The 27099-nt window shown below is 40.6% G+C and overlaps 1 protein-coding gene across 1 annotated transcript; it reads left to right on the top strand.

The window, feature by feature from the left end:
* The first annotated feature begins 433 nt into the window (after positions 1–433).
* On the top strand, positions 434–18729 carry GPR37 (G protein-coupled receptor 37). The gene is made up of 2 exons (XM_077807844.1): positions 434–1555; positions 17911–18729. Exons 1-2 carry the CDS (start codon positions 434–436, stop codon positions 18727–18729), a joined length of 1941 nt encoding a protein of 646 aa, XP_077663970.1.
* Positions 18730–27099: the final 8370 nt, after the last annotated feature.

The raw sequence follows: 27099 nt of genomic DNA, 5'->3' as shown, positions 1-27099 counted from the left end.
TTACCCCAGAAAGGGCGGCGCGCTGGATGGGGGGCGGCGGGTTCCTCTAGCGTTTGCACTTGCTACGATAATTCGGAGACGTTGATGCAACTTCTCAAGGTTTGTCCCGCCAGGCTGGGGCGGGGGCGGGGAGGGACAAGATCCCGCCTCGGCGTGCAGTTTATTTTCCCCTCGTTTGTTGTCTGATCTCTCTCTCTCTCCTTTCGGTACATTTTCTGCGGAAATGAATCGAACCTGAAACGTGCAAAGGCTCAGCAGTGTCCTTTATTAATACTCATCCTCCTTCTCCCCACCCCCGCTTTCCCCCGTGCAGCTGGAGCCGGTGTGCGAGTGTTTGTCAGCAGCAGGGACATGGGTCTGACTCCTAACACCACCAGCGTGGGCAGCAGCTGCTTATAAAGGGGGAGCCACCGTGTGTCACCACCTCACCGCCATGCAGCCCCACCGCGCGCCCTTCGCATTCGCCTTGGTCCTGCAGCTGCTCGGAGCTTTGACCCCCTTCGCCCAAGTGGCCGGCCCCCGGGCGCCCTTGGCCCCAGCTGCTCTGGAGGGGAGAGCGGATCGCGAGAGAGAAGGTGCTCCGCATGCAACCCGGCGCCAGGCAGCCCCTGGGCTGCTCCAGCAAGTGCTGCCCTCACCCAAAGAGGAGAGCCGCCGGACCGTCCGCGGATTCAGTTTAGGAAACGGTGCCAGAGGGTCGTGGCAGAAAGCGCTTGCCAGCAGATCCAAAGCAACAGCACCACATGCAGCGGCGGAAGAGGCTGCAGCGATGCACGGCGCTGGGGACTTTGCTGCTGACGCTGCCCTTCGCTTGGGCGTGAGGAACAGTAGCAGTAGATTTCCTGCCCTGGAGCCTAGGGGGCAGCCTGAGACCCCTGGGCAGGACCCTGGCGAGGGGAGGGTGAATACGGACCGATCGGTAGCTATGGGGATGGGAGGATACTCTACTCTCCAGTGGCTTGCAGTGCACGGGGAGGAAGGTAGCAGCCATGCTTCAAGCCACAGCCCCAAGAGGCTTGCCAGGAGCAGGAGAGGAGCCAGCGAGCTGCAGGGCAGGGGCAAGGGAGGAGGGGGAGGGAAACCCAGGAGCCTTAAGAATAGCAACCTGGCAAAGCCTTTCAACAGCTCCTTGGGCAGCCCAGCACCTCCAGCCAGGGGTGATGGAGAGGAGGAGGATGCCCCTCAGCTGCTGCCTTTGAATGGCTCCTCCCGCGGTGGGCTAGAGAGGGGCGCAGGAGCCCGCAGCAATGGGACAAGCCGCCGGGCCCGGCTGAAGAACCCTTTCTACCCGCTGACCGAGGAGTCGTACGGCGCCTATGCAGTCATGTGCCTGTCCGTGGTGATATTCGGCATCGGGATCATGGGCAACATGGCAGTGATGTGCATCGTGTGCCACAACTACTACATGAGGAGTATCTCCAACTCCCTGCTGGCCAACCTGGCCTTCTGGGACTTCCTCATCATCTTCTTCTGCCTGCCCCTGGTGATCTTTCAGGAGCTCACCAAAAAGTGGCTGCTGGCAGACTTCTCCTGCAAAATCGTTCCATACATCGAGGTAATTACAGTTGTTCATAATAATAATAATAGCTTACATTTATACAGTGCCTTTCCTCCCAAAGGATCTTACAAACTTACACTCTCTGGTAAACTTTAGACATAGGGATTCTCATCCCATCCACAGCAACCATGCCTGCAGAAAGAGGAGGCCTCTGGTAGCAAAGTGGGAAGAAATGTATAGTTTATGCGTCCATATTTTTTTCCATAACTAGGACTTGCTGTTTATTACTAGCAGAGTATGTTGACAGCTACTGAATAGAGTCATTGTCCACCGGGTGTGTAGAGGCAGTAAGCCCTGTTCGGAACAGTCAGATCACTTGATCTTCTGTATGTCACATCAAAAAGACGATTTTCTTTTCCAGTCATTTTTTAAAAATTATATTAAATGTGGAGGTTGTGCACATTGATTACAGCCAGAATCAGTTTATTTTACTGCCAAAAGTGCTTGCAATGAAGACTTTCCTCCCATTCCCTAAACTTCTTTTAAAGAATGGAAAATTAATTTATCTACCCCACCCACAATTACACAAGAAACTGAGGAATATATTGGCAGGTTTTCAGAGCTGCTAATACTCAGGTATTTCTCACATAGTCATACAATCTGATAAAAGATATTGCTCTCACTCAAGCTGATTCTGCTACACTTCTTTTGCCTCTTGTGACCCTGCAGGGAAAGTATCTATAAAAACTGTCTAAGTCTTTCTTCTTGTTAAGCTGATCCTGCGGTGAGGGAGGTGCCTTTATAGTCAAAGAACTGTGAATGTGAGATGTGCACTAATAACTTATTCTTCTATTTCCAAATCCCACAATTATTTGGTTTTTCTTAAAAAATGACTCAGGTTCCATTTAATTCCTAACCTCTTGGCAACTGTTCAGACACTCTGCCAACCAAGCTTTCAGCCAGCTGGCTAGAATCCTGCTACTGTTCAGGTTCTCCACTTTATTTACTGGAAGCAGAAAACTGAAGCTTGTTGGTAGTGTGTAGCCCATAATTCTGGCTAGCTGTGCTATGTGCTTTTGACACTATATGTATAACATTATTTCTTTACTGAAAGGTATGGGATAGTGAGCAAAAAACAACTGTTGATCAGCTGGTCCTTAAAAGGTTTATTAGGCACACAGGAAACTGTTTTTTCATTCATAATTATAGTGTCAATTTCCACATCACATAGGTGCATTGAATAAAATATAAGTAAATGGTGATATATTTTAGGGATTAGAATCAGACGTAGCCATTAAAATAGCTGTCATCACTTCTTTATATTAGGCACAGTGTGTTACTGGGTGGTGTGCTACAGTTCGATGCATCTAATTTAAGTCAGTGGAGTCCAGTGGTCAACAGTTTCCACACTACATTAACTTAAAATAAAATATTAAAAAGCCTAATTTATGAAGTAGAAAAATCAAACACATTTGGTTATTAATAACCAAATTTATTTTGTTGAGAATGGATGGTTAGTAGTGAATATAATGATGGTCATAAAATTGAATTTTTTGATTTTAAAAGTCCCATTTGCCAGTAATTAATACACTAAATGCATAAGCAGCATCCGTTTCAATGAAATTAATATCTATTATATTTAAAATATCCCAAGACTTTCCTATAGTGTTATTTTGCACTTCCTTATTTTCCTGTGCTGCATTTTTATACAAAATAGGAAATATCTTTTGTTATCATTGTAATGCTGATTCCTGTTACATGTCAGTGATTTGAAGTGGCTTTTATGTCCTGTATTATCTGACAATTACACAGTATAGCCACATCATTCTTGAAAATGTAATTGCTAACGTTATCAAAAGTTTGGGCTTGCAAAAGATCTGAATACTTCATAAAGTAGAGAAAGATTACAAGAAACTGTCTGTTTTGATGTAGATGCTACTGATTTAAGAAGGTAAGAGATAAATATAATTTTCCAGAAATCCGTAATCATCAACTAGTTTTATACACATTTAAACAATTAACTATACAGCTTTTTAAGAGTGGCAGTTTTTGAAGTTAGCTTAGTTGTATAGATATAAGGTGCGATTTTTGAAAAGTGTCTCAGTGACTTAGGACAGTGGTTCTCAAACTTTTGTACTGGTGTCCCCTTTCACACAACAAGCTCTGAGTGTGACCCCCCCTCCATAAATTAAAAACACGTTTTTTATATATTTAACACCATTATAAATGCTGGAGGCAAAGCGGGGTTTGGGGTGGAGGCTGACAGCTCATGACCTCCATGTAATAACCTTGTGACCCCCTGAGGGGTCCCAACCCTCAGTTTGAGAACCCCTGACTTAGGATGTGTGGTCCTATGTCACATAGGTGCTTTTGAACCCACCTGTACTTTCAAAGGTGCATAGAACTAGTTGCTCAGTTGAGAATGTCTGATTATCCAGAGCAAGTTATGTAACTGTAAGGTGACTCAAGGTTGCTTTGTACTGTATTTAAAAGTCTTAACTAACGCAATGAACTATATATATAAATAGTCTTAGTTTAGCAATTTATGCCTAATTGCTATCTATTAGTGCTGCTTAATGGATGTTAATTGTGCGGAAAATTTTTAACAAGAAGATACAAGCAATTATAAAATTGTTTACGCTTCTGTGAAAATTTTTTTAAAGATTTTTTTTTCTGTCTGAGCTTCCAGCATTATGTCTGAAAGATTGGACCTCTTAATAGCATCTAATTTAAAGTGCACTTTCCCCATTTAATAAAGATCTGTTGCAGCAAACCATAAGCATGCATTTCTGCACCATAAATCTGCCACATTTGGGTCATCTCTAGCTGTCTTTTCAACTACATAACTGAAAATAATGAAAAGAGTATTGAACACCTTGTGGAGAAATAAACTTAACTGATTAATAAAGGCTCCAGTGCCCCTTACACATGTCTAATGAGAGGGGAGAGAGCCCCTGGGGATCGTAGCTTGGGAGGGTGCAGAAGCTAGGAGTGCCATCAACTCTGCCACTTTTTAACCCTGTGTTTGGCATCTCTGAAAATCTTGCCACTTTTTATTTACATTTCTAAGTATAGATTTAAGAGCCTAACTTTTGGCACCCAGGTTTGAAAATGTTGGCTTGAGTAATATACGTTGTTTTCCCATCCACTTTCCTTGATATTACTCTCTAAAAGGGGTTTTAGGAGCAGCACTCAGGTCAGAGCCAGGTGGTATGGGGGTTCAAGAAGCACTGTAAAATTGGCCTTGGCAGATCCTCCCCCTCTGGGCACTGAGACCCTCAGCCTCATCTGGTTTGGGTGAACTTCGCCTCTATAAGGGAAGAATTAGAAGAAAACTCAGGAATGCTAAAAGTTGGTGTATCCATTCCCCTTTGTGCAATGGAGCATCATTATGCACTCCATGGTTTGTTTTTTGATTTGATTTGTTTTTCATATCCTAGTTAGGCTTTAATAGAAGTATGGTAACCAGCAATATTAATGATACTAACAGTTTTCTTCTTCAAACATTACTTAAATAGAACCCACAAGCCTGCTGTGAAGTGGGATTTTTATAGTTTGGAAATTGGAAGCAGACAAGTTAAGTAACTTGTGTAAGGTAACAGCAGGGTTGTGTCATCCATGAATAGAAAATGCCCCCAACTTCCAGACTTTAATTGGAACCTCCCTCTAGTTGTGTGTGTCTGTCCTGCTTTTAGAGGTTAGAATAGAAATATGGCTGGTTTGGTTAAAGTAGGTTGAAAACAGATATAACATGCTTTAGTATCAACTGAAAAAAGTTACCTATTGAGGGATTTAATTGCTCAGGGATTGGGAAAGGGGTGTAGAGCATATCACCCTTCAGGTGCTGATTTGAATCCAGCTCAGGTTGGTAGTGAATAAAAGTCAATGTCTTTTGATGCCTTGTTCATTGATCTGTATGCAATGTGTTAGTGGCATCAGTCCAGTTTCTGGTGGGCAACTTCCAACTCACTAACGCCACCACACAATTATCATTCCTAGTGGCAAGTGTAAGGATTGATTTGGCCTAGAAAACTGACTGCTCTCTCTCTACCCCAGAGTTGGTCCCTTCATGCAAATTTGAGGCACATTTATGGGAAAGTTGGCCATTCTGTGCCTGTTCCAAGACTGTTAATACAGCCTCGTTTGATACATTCGGCATTAATAAAACAAATACATTAAATATTTTGAGCTTTCCAAGGCAAGGACTTGTACAGGGTATAGCATCTTCTGAATTTAACAAATAATAATTTTAAAAGAAGTTTTTAATAAATTGCTACGCTTTTATTTTATAGCTGCATGATGACATCAGCCACTCGCACTGCTGTATTTGGTGTTCTGTCAGTGTTTCTTTCCTCTACAAACCTCTGTCTTCAGCGGGTTTATAAATTGTCCATAAAAATTTGCTTTTCACATTAACTTTGTATGCAGTATTTCAGCACAGAAATGAATTTGTGTCAGACTGGGTTCAAAATTGGATCAGCAATATTTGTCATACAACTGTGGAAAGAAAAAGACAGCTCTATCACAGGCACCACTGAATGTTGTCTTGTCATTGGGCTGTCCTCTCTCACAGTTACTGAGTGATTGTGTGACAGGGTGTTCCTGTTAAGTATGAAGGGGCAGGTTTAACAATAGTGTCATGGTGGTAGTGCTAAGAATCAGGACATGAACTCCTCATCTAGAATGGTGAAGAGTTTGAGCCTCACTTAAGAAAACTGCTGTTTCTTAAAAGTGTAAGTTTTGTTTACCTATGTTTATTGGTAGATTTCAAAGAAGAAAGGGAACTAAAAATTGAATCTATTACAAATGAACAAAAATAATGATTGTTTGTTTATTTTAAAGAAACAACAATAAAAACCAGTTAATCTGAAAGAGCATCAAGTTCCTCACTGTTCTTGACGAAGCATTGGTGCACTAATTAGGAGTCCCAGGGTCATGACATTAGGGTTAACTGCCCCTCCAGCAGAATTCAAGAACAGCCACCTGAAATAAGCACAGTATACTAGCACCACCTGGACATATGAAAGGGTAGCAAATACAGAGCAGTGTGCCAAGTAGCACCTTGATAAGTGCTCTGTGCTATTACCACACAGAAGCAGCACATTATAGACATCTGCGGAACGTGTCCATGATACCAACGTTCATGATTACCACAGGGCTTTTCTGATCCTGAACTTGATATGCCTCTTCCTCCAACATACAAATGCTGATTACTAATAGCAGATGAGTATTGTGTTTCTAGTCCACTCTAGGCATGGGAATATTTCATTTTGGACCAGAGTAATGTGCTACATACAGTGATGCTACTTTGCCTATCTTAAAACATAGAACAGTGAGCAAGGTAAGTATCATTTTATCATAGGAAGAATAAGGATTTATATTTTACTTCTGTATTTTTGTTGTTTCATTGTAGCTGCTATAATTTTTTTCCCTTCATTCAACACAAACATTGACTAATAAAAAGATACTCTAAATACTGCAAAATATTAAGTTATAAGGAAGTACAAGAACATACAGTATTGCAGATAATGAGCTGATTGTATTTATTTACTGTAGGCAAAAATGACAAGGATTTAGGAGCCACCACAGGATGTTGAATTAAAAATAAGAATGCAGAGTCGGTGTGCATATAGAGCTGTCAAAATAAGAGAATAGACTCTCAAGTCTGAGAAAAAAACATTTACAGTTTCTTTATGGATATAACAGGAGTGAGCAGGTAGGGACTAATGGGGTCTCATTCTGGGTTCAGAATCAGTGCATCCAGTGGCTCTCAATATTTTCTGTAGAATGACCCCATGTTACAACAGAAAATGTTTCCAGATCCCTTTCCCATTTAGCCATAAATAGGGCCCTACCAAATTTATTGTGCATTTTGGGCAATTTCACAGTCATAGGATTTTAAAAATCATAAATTTCATGATTTCAGATATTTAAATCTGAAATTTCCGGGCCTTGTAACTGTAGGGGTCCTTACGCAAAATGGGGTAGTGGGGGGGTCACAAGATTATTGTAGGGGGGTCGTGGTATTGCCACCATTACTTCTGTGCTGCTGCTGGCGGTGGCGCTGCCTTCAGAGCTGGTTGGCCAGAGAGCGGCAGTTGCTGGCTGGGAGCCTCCCTACAATAACCATGCAAACCCCGCCCCCCCAACCCTCTTTTGGGTTGGGACCCCCAGTTTGAGAAATGCTCGTTTCCCCTATGAAATCTGTATTGTGTAGGGTAAAAGTACACAACAGACCAGATTTCACGGTGGACACCAGATTTCACGGTCTGAGACACATTTTTCACGGCCAGGAATTTGGTGGGGTCCTAGCCATAAAGAAAGGTTATGCCCCCCCAGGTCAGGATGTCATGACCGAAGCTACATTTTTGTTTTGTTCAACAATTCTTCCTTAATCCTATCTCTGCCAGTCTTATTTCTGTTGCCTTTCCCCACTCATTTAATTTGTAAAAAGAAAAGGAGTACTTGTGGCACCTTAGAGACTAACCAATTTATTTCAGCATAAGCTTTCGTGAGCTACAGCTCACTTGATGAAGTGAGCTGTAGCTCACGAAAGCTTATGCTCAAATAAATTGGTTAGTCTCTAAGGTGCCACAAGTACTCCTTTTCTTTTTGCGAATACAGACTAACACGGCTGTTACTCTAAAACCTGTCATTTAATTTGTGTCTCTCCCTTGATCAGCTGGAGGATCCACATCTAAAGTTCTGGAGGTGAGGACTGAATGCTGTGGGAGAGTGGCCAGAATTAGAAGTAGGACCGACTGATGAAAGCTTTAGAACATTCAGTTAACTGCTGAAGTGCATGAACAGGGACTGGTAAACTAGGACAATAGGGTAGGAGAAGAGAACTAATGCAATAAGATGGCTTACTCCTCCAGTGAATGTTTTCATGAATTTAGTGTCACTGTTTAATGACTCAAAGATTGACTGATGGCTAAGAAGTTAATGATCCAAAGGCTATGCCAACTCTGAAGGACTGCCCTAGTGCCCAATAAAATCCTGTTTTAATGTACATCTTAAGTGTGTGTGCAATATCTTGTAAATATTTTTAAAGGAACAACATGAAAATCTTTCAATGAGATATTTTTAATGGCAAAGTATTTTCTGGGCATGTTTTTGTTGGTGAGAAGGAGGGGAAATCTTTCATTTTCTCCTCTTCTGTAATTAAGGTTTTACTGAACAAGACAGTTGGGGGAGTTTATTTTCCTCTTAGCAGATCAGATTTGTTTTCATGTAGTTGGAAATGTGGAATTTTCAGTTCTGATCTAATAAGAGAAACATGAGCCTCGTCTGCTGGTGTCTTCATGAACATGTAAGAATTGAAGGAAAAGTTCTGCGATGTAAGAGACCCACATGGAGCTAAATCAGAAAATTAAGTGAGGAAAGTTTGGCTAACTTAAAAGTGTAAGTTAATCATATAAAATCAAAGGCATAGTGGGCCTGATTCACCACTGTGGTGCTCAAGTTTTAAACTTCTATAACTCAGTGGAATCAGATTTTTAGAGTAAAGATTGAAATACTGGGCCAGATTTTCAGCTGGAGTAAATCACTGTAGCTCCATCAAAGCCAATGGAGCAACACAGATTTACACCATTTGAGGATCTGGCCCTCTGTCCGTACCCACCGTGTTGTACTTGTTGATTGGAGATCTGTTTACAGTGAGTTATTGGAGTTCTGCAATTATCTAGGCATAATGCCATGGGTTAAAGATAGAGCAAGGTGGATTTGATTTAAATCAAATTGATTTAAATCACAAGTCAGGAAAACTCGATTTAATCATGGATTTCTACGTAAAAGTGCATTCTTGTTGGTTGTTATAACCTTAATACATCTTCTTCACAACTCAGAGATAGATGTAGGTTTCTTTTTTAGAAGGTACACACTATACATTTTTAAACAGTGATTTATTTTGAAAACTTTTCAGATTAGTTTTACAGCTGTATCAGAAAATGAATGATTGTTTGGTTATTTCATTTACCAAAGGTAATTGAAGCAGATATTTATGAGGTCATTGGGAGGTGAACTATCTCCAGTTCAACATGTTAATCATTTATATTTGGAGGATTTTCTTGTTATGCTGTATTAGGAGGAGAAAATCACCAGACAGACATTTAAATTGTTTTATTTAACTAAAACAACAACATTATGTATTCTGGATTTTTTTTCTTCAACAGCAAATATATAATACTTTAACAAAACAAGCATATGAATTTTTGAATTCAGTTAAACATTCACGTTTTTTAAAATTAGATTTGTTTTTGTTAAAATTGTTTTTCACTAAAGTAGTTAAATGAAATATTTTCCAAAAAAACCCCACAAAAATTAAATCAACAATGTCAGCCAGGCAACATGAGACACTTAAAATATTGGCTTCTGCAGCTAACTCAGTCGTCTTCACCTCCATTGTCCTGTTTGTTCATAATCTCGAAAAGAAAACAAGCTTTCCTGTTTTTTCAGGTCCCAAACAATTTCTCTATTTGGAATGAATTAGTCCAAAGGAAGAAAATATTCTTTCTACAGCGGTAGAAGAAGCTACTGTTAAAAGTGAGATTATCACTTCAACAGTCTCTGAGTCCAAATGCTTAGTGTGACTTTTTTTAAAACATCATCAGCAAACATATACTTGAATGGTTCACTCTTAGCTCTGAAGTTTATTATAGGTGGAATTATGGAGGGATGATTGCTGGATGTCCATGTCCTAGCCAACTCGTCTTCTTCAGCAGTTAAGGTTTGACCCTGGTACCAAGTATTAAGAATATTTGCAAGAAAATGCGCTGGAGATAGTGCTTGTCCCATTCGTTTTTTTAATGCTTGTAATTTAACTCTGTCATTGCATATTTCTCTTTTTAAGATCTCACTCAATTCCTTCCACATTTCAACAGCGTTAGCAATAAAACAACTATTTCCCTGTATTTTCTTCAAGGCTACAGAAATAGGCTTCAGGGTACTCAGCATGTGTTCAACATTTCTTCTAAGCCCAATGTTGAGAACTTTGGCTGTGACTGTGCCATTTATTTTTTCTCGATTTTATTCACAAACTGTCATCAGATTAGGCCAGTTCTTGATATAGTGCTCAAAACAGTCCACTACTGAGTTCCACTGCACGTCTTGTGGGAGAGTTAGCTTGGCTCCGCCCACTTTTTTCAGAGCAGCTGTTGCAAAGTGGTTGTTATGGAAGTATTTCGCAATGTCAACAACATTAGCCTTTATTTCTGGAATACTGAAGTCTTTGGCTAGGAGGTGCATCAAATGAGCTCTGCAACCATTTGTTATTAGCTTGGGCCTCTCTTAACTCTCTTCTAAATTTCTTCTCATCTTGGACACATTTGCAGCATTGTCTGTGACCAAGCTGCATACTAGATATTTGAATTTTTTTTTCAGTTTGTTACAGCTTTTTCTGCTACTTCTTGTAAGTATTCTGGTGTGTGTGCATTTCCTGATGTATCAATTGTTTTTGTAAGGAAGACATTCCCTTCTTCTGTTGTCACACAAGCACATACAACAGGATCATTGTGGACATTGCTCCACTCATCAAGACTCAGGTTAACAATTTTAGCCTCTAGACCTTTTGCATACTGCTCAATTTCTCTTTCATACACTTTATCCAGCAATTTGCCTGCAACATCTGCTCTGTTGGGTGGACTGTACCCTGGTCTTAATGACTGAACCATGTTAATGAAGTGTGGGTTCTCAATCATATGGAAAGGAGAGTTTGTTGCATAAACAAACCAGGCAATTTTTTCATCAATTACCTCTTTTGGTTCTTATCACAAATGTATCTATGGTTGTTTCTGGATGATGGATATTTTTTTTCTTTTTGCTACAGGTGATATACTGTGGCTATGTGACATACATGATGTGACTGAAACACTATAATTGGCAGATAACTCTGAAACTATAGAAAATGATGGTGATCTTGAAGGTGGATAGTCTTCAGAATCCTGTATGTTGAGGATGGATTCTCCTAAACAAAATAAGTCCATGCAGTTATTTAATTATTATTACCATACTGCTCATTTAGTATTACACATTGTATTCACTGACACTCAGTACTACTTTAAAGGTGAAATTGTAAACGGAAGATCTGCCTATTTCAGCTATTTATTTTTTTATCACGGCTGCATCTAAAATGGTAGTACCATAGAGTAACAACTATATTTTTTTGCTCAAACATGAGAATTCAAGACTAGTCCAGAAGGAAGATAGGCAGTCCTTAAGTAAGAAGTATGAAATAAAAAAGTTTACCAACTGGAAGTTCCTGCATGTGTAGACATGTTCCTTTCATCATCTTCAACACAGCTTCCTCCTGAGAATGAACACTTCTCATGAGGTTATTTCATTCAGGCAACCAGGCCTTGTATTTCTTTGTTGCACTGTTTGCATTTTGCACATATTCCTGTCTTACCCACAGCTAGAAGAATGTCATTAAAATATTCACAAACTGGATCTCTTTTTAAGGCCTGCTGCCATTATAGGTTTTCCCTTCTAGTGAGAGAATGGTATGGTAGATCTCAAATTAATGAAGGATACACTCAGAAAGACCTCAATACTTCTGGAATATGCTGCTCAAACAGTTTTAGTTCTGTTTCTAGTGCCTGTCCCTCCCTTCTCACATTTATCTCCAGGCTTCTTCTCCTTGTCCAGATCTATTCTGACCCCAACAATCTTCTGTTCATTGAACTTTTTGAAACTTTGCACTTTCAGAGAGAGGTAAGGGATTGATTCTGTGTACACAAATTTAGAGAGGGACAATAGGGTTGAGGTCTGTTCTCAGCGCTATATATTATTTATTTATTTAAAAACATTTTTGCTGTTAACAAGCATGTTATCTCTGGAGACACAAATCCACAGTTTGAGAACTGCAAAACTAAGCATCTTTGATGGTATCTTCTAGACTGAGCTTTATCTCTGGAGACACAAATCCACAGTTTGAGAACTGCAAAACTAAGCATCTTTGATGGTATCTTCTAGACTGAGCACTGAGTCCCATTGGGTAGATAAAAAGATTAACCTAAATAATCTATACAGAAGCCCCTGGAACCCCATAAGATTGGGTCCCTAATCCATGAACTATTGGAACGTATGTACAAATCTTTTCTTAAACATTATATGAATATAAGCAAAAAGAACGAGGAGTATTTGTGGCACCTTAGAAACTAACAAATTTATTTGGACATAAGCTTTTGTGGGCTAAAGCCCACTTCATCAGATGCATGCAGTGGAAAATACAGTAGGAAGATATATACAGAGAACATGAAAAATTGGGGTTGCCATACCAACTCTAACGAGACTAATCAATTAAGGTGGGCTATTATCAGCAGGAAAAAAAAACTTTTGTAGTGATAATCAGGATGGCCTATTTCCAACAGTTGACAAGAAGGTGTGAGTAACAGCAGGGGAAAAATTAGCATGGGGAGATAGTTTTTACTTTGTGTAATGACCCATCCACTCCCAGTCTTTATTCAAGCCTAATTTAATGGTGTCCAGTTTGCAAATTAATTCCAGTTCTGCAGTTTCTCATTGGAGTCTGTTTTTGAGGTTTCTTTGTTGGAGTATTGTGACTTTTAGGTCTGTAACTGAGTGACCAGGGAGGTTTAAGTGTTCTCTGACTGGTTTTTGAATGTTATAATTCTTGACGTCTGATTTGTGTCCATTTATTCTTTTGCGTAGAGCCTATTGTCTCATACTATAGAATTAGAATTTATAATCCCTATTCCATGATGAGATATCTTTGAGCTATAATGTATCTTAATTAAAACTATCTTTAGATAGGTTATTTTCCTGAAAAATCCGATTTAAATAAAAATCCATTTTTAATTTTTTTAAAAAAAAATCACTGATTTTTATCTACCCTGAGAGAGAACTTCGCTCATAGCAGTGTTTCTCAGCCCGTGGGCCACTTGTGGCCCAATCAGCACACAGCTGCAGCCCATGTGACATCCTCAGGGCCATACAGGTAGTATATATATTGTGTGGATGTGGCCCACATAACACACAGAGAGCTGCATATGCTGCCCTCAATGGTAAATAGGTTGAGAGCCACTAGCTTGTAGCTCATAGCTATCCATGTCCTTGGTTTTGTCAGTTTAACTCATTCGTAGCACTACTGTAACATATTTTTGAAGTTTAACATGCAGTTTGTTAATATGGAGGCACACACTAAAGTAGATTGAATGCCCTGGGGACAAATCTCCCTTCCCCCCCGTCACACAGGCTGTGGTCAACACCCATTGATCTCAGTGGGTATTACTCATATCCTGCAGGGGAGACAATCAGACCCCAGAATTGTGACAGTGCCTTGAAGCAAGGCAGTTACAGTGAATCCCTATTCATATCTATTCTGGAGGAGCTGAAAAGGATTTAGATTAGAGTATTCCACTATATAATGCTTTTTTACCATTTTTTCCATCCAATCATTAAACTCATTAATGTGTGCAAGATAGGAAACCACTGCATGAACCAGACACATGCTAGCATTATTTATCCTGTTTCATCAGTAAACTAACAGTTGCATTTTGAAAGATGACTTCTCCTGTTCCTAGTTGTTTCCTCTTGCCCTGTTTCACTGTCTTAAACCTCTTAAGTCGTCAATCAGTTAATATGACAGGAACCCCGTAGGTTATGTTTGTTCATGGTAGACATGTCTTCTTTCATTAGTCCAGTTCTAACTGCAGCATCTAACGGTTCAGCCATGGCAAAACATTATGATATAATGGGACTCTGAACCACTAAAAGGAGGTGCTTCTGTTACTCAATTAGAATAGACATTAAAAGAGAGGAAAAAAGTTTACTTAAAAAAGGGCAGCGTCTCTTTTCCTGTACTGATTTTTGCAGTTCCCTCACCATTTTAAGACTCAGGAGCATTCCCTTCTCTGCATACGGAGAGACTCTTGGCAAGAGGCTAAGAGCTGTGTGTTGATCCATTGGTATTCATGTTGGAAGAGAAGATGGTTAAAGATGTTGATGTCAAGAATACACAAGACATTTAAATGGTTCAGAGACAAAAATCAGAAATTGTAAATTTGCCCCTGTGACATCTCAGCCCTGATGTATGAAAATTCTTTTTATTAGCTCATTTAATCATTGCTACTTTTTAATGCTTATTAAAGATTTTCCTGTAACTCTAATTTCCCTTTAGTTATTTTTGTTTTTTTGCCAGTATTACCAAGCTTTTCTTTGAGCCTTATCAGACAGTTTAATTCTCAAAATTAATAGCTTCACCAATTAAAAATGTTTACAGTTCTGCTTTGTTGTCATTAATTATTCCTCCCAGTGCAGGTTAATTAATAAGAGATTGAATCTTACTCATTCCCTCTCTCAGGAAGCTGCTGAACTAAGCCAATGCTAACAGGTTTAATCCCAAGGGTCTCATATTTTGCAGTGATATTGAATTTTAGCAATCAGATATGGCCATTAAATGGTCAAGCCCAACATGAATGATACATTTATATAATTGTGTATAATTGCACTATCTATCTTTGCAGAACTTTTTATGGGATGTATATAAACAAGTATATTTCAAAATTATGATGGAAATCAGAATGCATTTTGAAATGCACCCTTATAGAATCTTAAGTACCTCACTGCACATTGAACTTCGGTAAGCAAAAATTACAGTCAGCTGCCCAATAGCTCCATAAATTTTACCAGTTAGTAACAGACATGGCTAATCTATTATCACAAGTAAGCATTCTTCTAAATGAACAGGAAAATCAGTTAACAATTCCTATTAACATACCTTCACTGCTCTTTTGCACCAGCACATTTTGCGCACAGCAACAATCTATAAAACTAGGAGAGTCAATGAGTTAGAGTGCACCACAACAAAATTGAAGGATGTAATCTTTCTCCGATTGAAGTAAACAGGAGTTTTGCTTTTGAATTTGAATTGAAGTTGAATTTATTGGAAGCAGGATTGGGCTAAAAATGTGTGTGATCTTCTCACAAATTTGTCTTTAGCAACTGAAATATAAACAATATAAAATGATAGGGAGTTAGCTTCTGAGACAGTACAAGATCACTACTTACACATGGAATGACAGATAGTGGAGCTAGACAAGATGTGATGGGGCATCCTGTCCATTGCTCTGATAATTTAACATTTTTCCTTACAGTGTATTATTGAAAGCTTCTTCTAGTCCAGTTTTAAATTGCTTGAACAATGGGGCATCAACCACTCCTCTTGGCCTGTATCCTAGCGTGCAATAGCCCCTGCTACTAGGACATGATATTCAGCCTAAATTTTCCTGTGAGCTAATTGTAGTATTCAAGATAAAAGGGTGAGATCCTGGCTCCACTTAAATCAATGAGAATTTTGCCATTGATTTCAGCAGGGTCAGGATTTCATTCTAAATCTCTTTGGGCCAGATTTTCAAAGTTATTTACATACCAAAATATGTGGCTAAACATCTGTGGGGGGGAGGTTCTCAGGGGGGGATTTAGACTGAGTGTTGCAGTGCCTAAATTTTATGTACCCTGCTTCATAGGCACTGGCTCCAGGGCTGGAGCACCCACGGGAAAAAAATAGTGTGTGCTCAGCACCCACTGGCAGCCCAACTGATCAGCTCCTCCCCTTCCCTCCCAGTGCCTCCCACCTGCTGCGATCAGCAGAGGTGGGGCCTTTGGAGAAGGGGTGGAATGGGAGCAGGGCCTGGGCTGGAGCAGGGATTGAGCACCCCCAGGGAAAGTGGAAAGTCAGCGCCTCTGCCCTGCCGCCAAGTGGAATTTACAACCCCAAGTTAGGCACCCAGGCTCCCCGTAAAGTGCATTGGGCGTTTATAAAAGGGATTAACAGAAGCCAGCATGCTGAGGGGGGAGCTGCGTAAACTCTCCAGCAGGAAAGACTGAGAAGAAGGGTGTGTCCTAAGCTCCACCTCTCATAGAGAAAAAACAATGAGGAGGCTTTATGGCACCTTAGAGACTAACAAATTTATTTGGGCATAAGCTTTCATGGGCTAAAACCCACTTCATCAGATGCATAAACCTTTCATAGAGAGATGCCTACATTTGGGGTGCAGGGAGGTGCCACCACCTGCTGGAGAGTCACAGCCACGAACTTTCTCATAGGTACTTAAACCAGGTCAGTTATTTGTCAAGAAAACCGGAGGAGGAGATGGTGCCACTAGTACTCCCCTGCTCTTATCTCTAATAGCCCAGTGGTTAGAGCCCTCACCCAGGATGTGAGCAACCAAGGTTCCAGTCCCATCTCTGCCTGCTTTAAGAAAGTACATGCTGCCCGTTCAAATAATTCAGTAGTCATTGGAGCAGGGACATAGGTCTCCCACATCCCAGAGGGGCACCCTAATTACTAGGCCTGAGAGTCATTCTCCCTTTTTTTTCTTCTGGCCCAATGAATATTTAATTATTTATACAAAGTGGAATGGCTTCATCAGGAGAGACTGAGACACCCCCCGCTGTCCCCGACCTAAATATTCCATGGTTCAGTGAGTAGGGCAGCCTCCTGAGAGATCTGAGATGTGGATTCAGATCCCTGCTCTACCTCAGGCAGAAAGGGGAAGTGAACTGGAGTCTCCTGCGTGAGTGCCCGAATCACTGAGCTAAAGGTTGCGGAAAGGGGCACTGCAGCCTTCTTCTCTGGCAGTGGTGTTTGGTATGGGGTCCAATCTGTCAGGTGGCCTGAGAAAGCTTTCCAGACAGAGCTCCACAGGCAGCCCAAAGCCTATGCACCTGCAACAATTGGTGGTAGCTGCGTGGACAGGTTGAGGATCAAAATTTTAGAATTAGGCGCCTAAAATGGCAGATAGGTGCCTGAACCCCTTTGTGGATCTGGCCCCTATGGACTTCAGGTGCCTACAATTTTAGATGGCAGCTGAGCCAGGGTTTTGTGAATGCTAGTGGCACCCAAAAGGGCAGTTGGGCACCTAAGTCAGCCATGTGAATCCCACCCCCATCAAGATTTGTCAGATGCGCCAAAGCAGATTAGGTGCCTAAATCGCATTGATTTCAAAGGAGTTAGGCCCCTCCCCTGCTTTTGAAAATCCCACTAGACATCTAGCTGCGTCTTTGGGCACCTAAATACCATTGAAAATCTGGCCCTTTTATTACGGCACTGTAAATACACGACAGAATGTCTTTAAAGGTAAACATAGGATAGTAAATTATATTATGGCTTTTGCATTTTAGTAGTCCGGGTATTTTTAAACAGTCATTTTATATGACTTGGAATGATGTGAATTGAAACCAACTCCACCTGATATATGAGGAAGGAGGATTTATAAATGGAAAATATTCAAATAGACATTTTACTAGTGAATTTTATTGTGACGGTGCTGTATACAAGCTGTATACAATGTTAACAGTTTGGGATCTAGCCTGTAGTCATTTCCTATATTTTAAAAATATATTTCAGACAGTGTCTGTATTAAAAATGTGTTCACTTTTCTCCCATACAGGTAGCTTCTCTTGGAGTCACTACGTTCACACTATGTGCCCTCTGTATAGACCGATTTCGTGCTGCCACTAATGTACAGATGTATTATGAGATGATTGAAAACTGTACTTCAACAACTGCCAAACTGGCCGTTATATGGGTTGGTGCTCTGTTGTTGGCACTTCCAGAGGTTGTTTTACGCCAGTTGACAAAGGAAGACTCTCCATTTAGTGGCAGCCCACCAGGGGAACGGTGCGTGGTAAAGATCTCTACTGAATTACCTGATACCATTTATGTATTAGCTCTCACATATGATGGTGCAAGACTCTGGTGGTATTTTGGCTGCTACTTTTGTTTGCCTACTCTTTTCACTATTACCTGTTCTCTGGTAACAGCAAGGAAAATCAGACGAGCAGAGAAGGCTTGCACACGAGGGAACAAGCGACAAATTCAGCTGGAAAGTCAGATGAACTGCACAGTGGTGGCTTTGACCATTTTGTATGGGTTTTGCATCATTCCTGAAAACATTTGCAACATTGTGACTGCATACATGTCCACAGGAGTCTCTCGGCAGACTATGGATCTCCTCCATCTCATTAGCCAGTTTCTTTTGTTCTTTAAATCCTGTGTGACCCCAGTCCTCCTTTTCTGTCTTTGCAAACCGTTCAGTCGGGCCTTTATGGAATGTTGTTGTTGTTGCTGTGATGAATGCATACAGAAGTCTTCAACGGTAACAAGCGATGACAATGACAATGAGTACACCACAGAGCTTGAACTCTCCCCTTTCAGTACCATCCGTCGTGAAATGTCCACCTTTGCTTCGGTTGGGACTCACTGCTAATCGACTCTGTGGCTTTATTTGCAGTAGCCCTGTTGTTTTTTTTAAACGTCATATTTTTCTTGTTGGAACAAAATGCAAGGAAAAAATGTTGCTTCTAAGAACTACCCTGTAAACCGATTTGCATATTAACACTTGTGCTTTGGAAAATAATTTCTGTTGAGTTATTAAAATGAGAGAGCCAACATGGAGTTTTAAATCATTGTATTTGGGATGGTGCTCGTATTCTATTGTTTGAGGTAGCGGGGCAACCACGTCGACCTACTTTATTTAATTCCTTGCTAATTTTTTTATAATCACTGTAAATTGATTACATAAACGTGATTTTTTGAAAGATGTTTAATGTAAAAGATGTGGTGGAAAGTATTTGAAGCTAGTTTTAATCCAATTTACTGTACAATATTGTGAGAATATTTGGAGTCTGGGAAATTTACAAGGTAGTATAATAATAAATGAGATTTTATTCTTTAATCTCATTGTCAATCTGTATTTTACCATTTAAATATTATTAATTTGCCTTAATAAGGATAAAAATCTTTGCTTTACCCAGAATAATTTAAATTGACCATATTTAATTTACCATTCACGTACTTACCCTTGGAGGTAGTAGTTACCATGTTTAAAGAAGATGCTTACAATGGAATTAGCTTTACATGAGTGGTTTTTAAATGTGCATTATGAAGGTTCAATGTGCTACATTTAAAATTTCCTTTTAAAACTTGTAGTTATACAGTGCCTAAGTTACTTTGGTCTATTTGAGAAGTAAGATTTGCTTTCACCTTGATTTGTATTATGTGTGGCTTCATTTGCTGAGTTTCTTTTCACTTTTTTCTACACTAAGGACATGCCCTCAATCTGCAAGTGTAACTCCTAGTGGCATCCATGAGAGTCCCACCACAGAACCAGGGTATTATTTTGCCATAGGGTTGGTGACAATAAACATGAGGGACTGGAAGATGTGGAGAGTGAATTCCTTTTTTTAAAACACAAATGCATTTTCAGACACACAGGGCCTGATCCAAAGCCCATTGAAGTCAATGGAAATATTCCTGTTGATTTCAGTGGGTGTCTGATCAGGCCCACATTCCCTAAGTATTCTGGGATATGCAGCATGAATGTTAGAAGTGGATACGCTGTAAACAAATCATGAGTATTAATTATGTATTTTTCACGGAGGCCACAATCCTCTACAGGCTCGCACTTCACAACCTGTTTTTTAAGAACCATGTTGTGTTTGTCTGATTGTTTCTTTCTGTCTACAGACCTGTTAAACTAGGAAATTGAATTTATTATTTAAACCATTGTTTTCTCAAGTGACAAAATGAGCATATTTTTGTCCTCTGAAATAAAGTGTGGGTATACCTAATATAGTCCACCTTCTACAGACTCTTTAAATGTCTTGGCAAAATTGATGTGACTTCTGAAAAGAAAAAGAGATTTTCCTTTATGTGGAGTATGCTAGATTTTATACCTTTACTTTGTATATCGGTGTGGGAAAAAATAATTCCTCATTACTTTCACTTAAACATACACCAAATTCAGCAGAAAAGGTACTTATTCTGTGTATGTGTCCACTCTATTCCTTGTATCTGTTAAAATTGGACAACCATTATTGCATTAGGCCCTGATTAATCAAGCTATTTTAAGCATGTGAATAATCCCATTGACTATAGATAGGCACATGCTTAAATACTTGCTGAATCAGGACCCAAGTTCTCCCGCTGTTTTGTAGTGTGGTCAATCACATCTGTAGACAAGAGATCCTTTTGTAGACATTTCCTTTCCCAATTCCCTTTCTATACACTATATGGAAGCTAGAGTACTTGATTACATGAAATAAATTATGGACAGTATTAAGCAAACAAGATGAAAATAAATTTATTTAATGTGATGGTGGCAGCTGCTTGGTTACATGTCCCCATTCCCACATTTTGTTTGTGCTGTCTATTTCTCCTCTTGTGCTTCAAGAGTCAACATTTACACTGTACATTTGTTTTAAACTATCACTTTGCAGTCTGAATTTGTTTCTGTTTGCAACCCCTCTCCCATTTTGGTGAAGACTGTGGTTAAAATGTACCCCTAAGAGGTATCTGAAAAAAGAGACTGGGAACAAGAGCACAGGATGCAGAGAGATGCTATGTATTTAAAGTTTAGTTGTTCAAAAAATCACTTGGAAACTTTTATCATTATATTTATATAATTTTGGGTGCAATACTGTACAGTACAGCACAGAGCTGCAATTCCGCAGGGAGAGATGAGGGCACATTATGCCTCCATTTCTCCTCTAGCTTTACAGCCTACATTGGGAGTGTATAAACTGCACCGGGAAATACTATTTTCCCCCTAGATGTTCAAAGCTATATATCCCATATAGCCAATCCACTGAGCTATCCTTCCCCACTGACACATTTCCATACTATACATTAATTCTTCCAGAAATATTGTAAAATAAAAAATATCAAAATACTGACAAGAGAAGACAAATGAATGGGTAGTATTTGAAAATCAGTAGCAATTGCATGGCTAACATCCCACTTACCACTTTGAAAATGCACAGTGATACCTCTGGCTTCAGACAGAGGTGGGGAGGGATAGCTCAGTGGTTTGAGCATTGGCTTGCTAAACCCAGGGTTGTGAGTTCAATTCTTGAGGGGGCCATTTGGGATCTAGGGCAAAGATTGGGGATTGGTGCTGCTTTGAGCAGGGGTTTGGACTAGATGACTTTCTGAGGTCTCTCCCAACTGTGAGATTCTATGATTCATTGTGTAAGGTTTAATCTTTCTTTTTGTGCTGCTGAAAAGAACATTGTTTAAGCTTGTTTCCAGCTACTGTCTTGGTCCAAAATAGTTGTTGGACACTGGTGTGGCCCTTTTATTCTCATTTGCATTCTAAATTGATTAAACTTGTTCCACGTTAACAGGTTTTCATTGTTCAAGAGGCATAATATAGTGATTGTGACAGAAGTGTGTGCACTTGTTAGTGCATGTAGGTGTAAAATGGTAAATGAGTTCTTTGTTTGCTGAAAAGAATAGGTACTGTATTTTTTCCTATCCTCATGCCAGGATTGCCCTTCAGAAATAGCTTTCATTTTCTTAGGGTATTTTTTTCTTCGTCACTTTTTTTCACTCACCAATATTTCCTTGACTTTTTATCCTAAGAATTTCTAGAAGTATCCATGCCTGCATATTTTACATGTTAATTGAGCAAAAGAATGAGATAACTCGCAGGATTGCTCTGGGGACACAGAAACTTTCACATCATGGTCTTTATTCTCCATTCCACTAAACTGCCTTTACATCCCTATAACTCCATTGAAAACACAAAAAGCAATAGTGCATGCATGCCTGCTGAGGGGAGGAGGCACAATTTAAAGGTTCACCTTCCTCCCAACAGCTTGAGTCATGCCCTCCCTCTTACTCTCTGGCCCCACCCTGCAGCTCCCAGGTGCTAGCTCTCCATGGAGAGGCAGGGACAAACAGCTGGGAACTGCAGGGAGGGGCTGCTGCTTTAGCTCCCTGGGGAGAGGCAGCAGCAAAAGCAGCAGCTCTCCCTGAAGCTCCCAGCTGTTTGCTGCTGCCTTTCTCCACAGCCACAGCTCCCAGCTTGCAGCTCCAGCGGGAGGGGGTCCAGTAGCACCATGTGACCGAGCAGGGCCTGTGTGTTGTCTCTGACTTCTGCCTAGTGGGGAGAGGCCTCCGCAGGGCCAAAGCCCGGAGACCCAGCAGGCACGCCCTGGCTCTTGAACTTCTGAAGATTGTCATATGCGGCTCAGAGGGTTAGTCAGTTTGGACACCCCTGTGATCGAGGTCTATAAAACCATGACTGGGTGTGGAGAAAGTGAGTAAAGAAGTGTTATTTATCCCTTTACATAACATACATTTCATAGGGGGTCACCCAATGAAATGAATAGTCAGCAGGTTTAAAACAAACGAAAGGAAGTGTTTCTTCACACAATGCACAGTCAACCCATAGAACTCCTTGCACGGGCACATTGTGAAGGCCAAACCTATAACTGGGGTAAAAAAAGAACCAGATAAGTTCATGGAGGAGAGGTCCATCAATGGCTATTAGCCAAGATGGTCAGGGAGGCAATCCTATGCTCTGGGTGGGATCACTCAATAATTGCCATGTTAATTCCCTCAGAAGCACCTGGCATTGGCCTCTGTTGGAAGACAGGATATTGGGTTAGATGGACCATTGATCGGACCTAGTATGGACATTCGTATGTTCTTATCAGCCCATAGCCTAAATAAACAAGGTAGACAAATGATGTCTGCATCCCCTGTTTAGAGAAGGAGAACTGAGAAGCTAGGACCCAGATCCACAAAGGTACTGAGGTGTTGCAATACTTAATCCGTAGGCTTCCTGATGCCTAGTGGAATTTTCTGCCCTGAGTTAAATGCTTAAACTCTCCATACAGTGCTCTGCTCAGAAGCCAGCCAGCTGAGCTGGGAGGCACCTAGTCAGGGGTGAAATGTTGAGGAAAGGCATGGATGGGGCTTAGGCCCAGATCCTCAAAGATATTTAGGCTCCTCCCATTAATCTCAGAGGATTGTTGCTGTGGGGCCGGAGATTAGCAACTTCTTCCCATTTGGACCCTCAGCCAGGAACCCTCTCTTGGGGTTAGGCACTGAAGCTAGGTCAGACTTTTCTCATGAAAAAACAAGAGAGAAAGAAAGAGACCATCTCTCCCCAGTACAAGTTGCTTGGTGCTCAGGCCAGTCACCTGGGCTGTGGGAGACCCAGGTTCAAGTTCCTGCCTGAATTAAAGTAGGGATTTGAAACCCAGGTCTCCCACATCTGAGGTGAGTCCCACAACCACCACACACCAAATTAGGCCCAGCTGATGAGAGACAAAAAAATCCATTCCTGTCTAGTTTGAGAATCCCAGTTTGGCTTGCACTGGGGCTTTAAGCAGCTTGTTGGCTGTAAGGCGGCATCAAGACTTAGGTGGCTTTGCAAATGCCTAACAGTGGAAACGTAGGCACCTGTGCTCTTAGACAGCAACTGAGTGATGCTTTTGAGAATGTCAGTGGCACCCAAATGTTGGACTTAGGCACCTCAGTGGTTTTGTGACTATGGATCCAATGACCTGTTTAAGGTCATAAAGGAAATCTATAGAAGAGCTGGAGATTGAACCCAAAGGTCCTGAGGTCCTGTTCTATGTTTTATCCACAAAACCGTCGTCCTTCTTTTTAGCAGGGCGTTAAACAACTAGCATGATGGTATTTTTCTATAGATTGCAGACATGTTGTTTAAAAGAAAAGTGGTAACCAGTGGTTGTCTACAATAATGTCTCCTTTTTCTTTCCTCCAGCGGTGCTGAGGTCAGTCAAAGTGAATGTGCAGAGTATATGAAGCATGTGCACAAAAGTCTTCTCCGTGTGTTTTCTTATACTTCAAGAACTGGCCTTATTCACTGTTACTTTGCACCTTGTGGAGTCATTTTACACCTGTATAATGGATGTAAACCACTGCCAGTCTTTCCCAAAGATGTGCAAGTTTTATACCCAAAGGGAAATTGAATGGTAAAGATAAGTGACTTACCTAAGGTTACACAGAATCAAGTGTTCACGATGGGCACTGTCCCCTGCAGGGGCAGTGTAGAGGTGCATCAACCTAGCAGAATCTCTTGGGCACGCTGTAGGTGGCATTCCCAAGTGGGAATTTAGGCTAAGCATTGTAAGTACTAACTGCTTGCATTCTGCTACCCAACTGGAATTCACAATGCTGAGCTGGGTGCCCATGCTCCTATACAATGCGTAGGCATACACAGACCTTGAAGGAGAACTTGCTCCACATTTTTGCAAGGATGAACTCAAGTGTTCTGTGCTACTACTTTGGTTTTGCTTTACAGATTATTATTAATCAAAGGTTAACAGCCACTCATATTCATGTTGTTTATCAGTAAGCTGTCAGGATTATGTAATTCTCAGTTTACATCATTTACTAAATGGCAGAATCATAAATGAAGGTGGTAGACTTGCTGTAACTTAAGGGAAAAGCTTTTTTTTTTTGCTTCTTAAATCTGCATAATTCATTCTTAATGTGTGTGTAGTTAGGAAAGTAATTTTCCCTTTCTAACTAAGAAAACAGCGCTCAGGATTGTTGGTCTTTTATCTAGATAGGCCAGATTTATCCTGGTCTAGGCCCATTGAAGTCAGTTTATTTACATCAGCTATTAATTCAGCCTATTCTTAGTATGAAAAGAGGAGCAATGATGTCCACAATAGAAATGTGATCATGGCTAGACTGACTTTGAAGAATATAGATTTGGAGAAACTGAAAACCTGGGGGCGGGGAAAGGAAAAGTTAAGCTGATTTGCGGTGTCGCCTTTTTAACAGGAAAAGAGATAAAAACATTATAACGGTATCTCCTGGTTCAATTTTATAATTGAAGTGGGGGTCCAGAACTTGTACAGTATTGTCTGGAATAACCATTTTATAACAGCTGGACATGCATGCGATAAATCCCAATGAAGACATTTCAACGTACTTGTGAGAATAAGCAAAACAGCCTGTTACCTGTTGTGTCAAAGGACTAGATGCTGCCCTTCAGATGTGCCTGTGGTGGTCCAATTTGATTCAACGGGATCCCTGTGTGTGTGCTTGAAGGAAGAACTATTTGGTCTTAAAGCTCTATATAGGGAGCACAAAGCCCTAGGTAAAAAGGCAGCCCATCTATGTTTGCAGTCAGCAGTTATATCCAACATTTTTTCCTCTAAATGCTATGCTCTCTGATTGGAAACTAATTACACTAGCTGTTTCTATTGCTTCTTTAAGTGGTTTATTTCACTTACTAACTCTACTCTAGGTTCTCTTGGTGCTCTTCACTCCCTTCTTTAAATGGTGCTTATAAGAAAACCTCACTTCTTTTGCACAGTTCTGCAATCTGACTGTTCAAAGATAAGTGATTCTTCTCAGTATAAAGTGTATTTACAAATACAGAACTGTTTTATCTCCACATCCAAGCAAGCAGGATAGGAGAGAAATCCTGTCAGAACTTGCTTGGGAGCTGTTGATGGGGATGGCGTTCCAACATGATTATTGCATTAGTCCTGGATCTTGCAGTAGTCCCTCTACATGGCCACCGCCATGGGGCTTTGCCTCTGTGGGTAGGGTCAATGGCATTGTCCCCTTGCAAAAACACAGTGATTCCCCTGTAGTATAATGCAGGTTCAGTCAGCATTATTTCATACATCGACGCTCTCCACTGGATGAACTGGGTCCACAGACACATCCTGAGTGGGCTTTGCTGTCAGCTGTTGACTGTGGGAGGGAGGGACAAAGGAGGGGCCCAGAAGCAAGTTAATTTGTCATCCGTCTTTCAGTTTAGAATTTTACAGATGACTGTATCTGTCCCCATGTCTCTAAGGGGTCAAACAGGTGGGGCACTGCATTCTAGACACTAATGTGGTGCTCCTGTACTGCCATGGAAAAGTGATGCTGGAGTTGTTCTGTTAAGGGACCAAAAACAATCTGATGGAATACTGGTTTATTTTCATATGTGCAGCCTTATTTGTGTGGAAAATCTTTTCAAATAAATAGACCGTCCCAGGAGATAAGCAGGTTAGTTGGATGTTTCTGATACGATAATCAGTGGTGAAATAGTTAACCATGTTACCATTTACATAGGCATCACTGGGATTCAAATGAATGAGGGTAGTTCCTAGGTCTCTTAATGCTCCTGTGTCAGCTTGTCTTGCTCAAGGCAATACTATGTCTGTTCATATTCAGAAGGTTCCCCAGCTTGAAGGGGTTCAAACTTTTTAAAAAACAAACAAGCAAGCAAACAAACAAACAAACCTCAAGGAGAACCTGACTCCTTGTGCTCTGTGAACTTTGTTTAACTTTGGGTTTCTCTTTTCTCTGCTTCTGCTCACTGCTATCACTGCAGCACACTCAAGGAAATTAACCAACGCTTTATTACACACGTGAATCATGCCCATACACAGATTAGAACCCTGCAGTTTAACTAGAGCATGACAATGAGCAGGCACAAAATTTGTTGGTGTAAATTCTACCTGCAAGATGGAGGCCAGCGAATTGAAAATTTAACAAACGTCTGTTACTGGGTTCTATGTACCACCCTCCTTTCTCAGCATTGTAATAAGGGATTCATTGTTTCTAGCAACTTTACTCATATTATTAATTAATTGTCTTTTCCTCTTAGAAGCCTTATCTTTTCCATCACAGACCACTGTTCCTTAAAGCTTTCTTGTTATTTATCTTTCAGTGCTATATCCCTTCATTAGATTCTTTGCTTCTGCTTTTCTTATTTTTACAGTTTTATTTGTTCCTGTTGTCCTCTTTACCAGATGTTTTATACTTCAAATACTCTCTCTTTTTTTCAGTCTTAGAATACAGTGGGCAT

This window comes from Eretmochelys imbricata, chromosome 1 (genome assembly GCF_965152235.1).
Source record: "Eretmochelys imbricata isolate rEreImb1 chromosome 1, rEreImb1.hap1, whole genome shotgun sequence".
Classification (NCBI taxonomy): Eukaryota; Metazoa; Chordata; order Testudines; family Cheloniidae; genus Eretmochelys; species Eretmochelys imbricata.
This window is presented reverse-complemented; position numbering and strand designations above follow the sequence as displayed.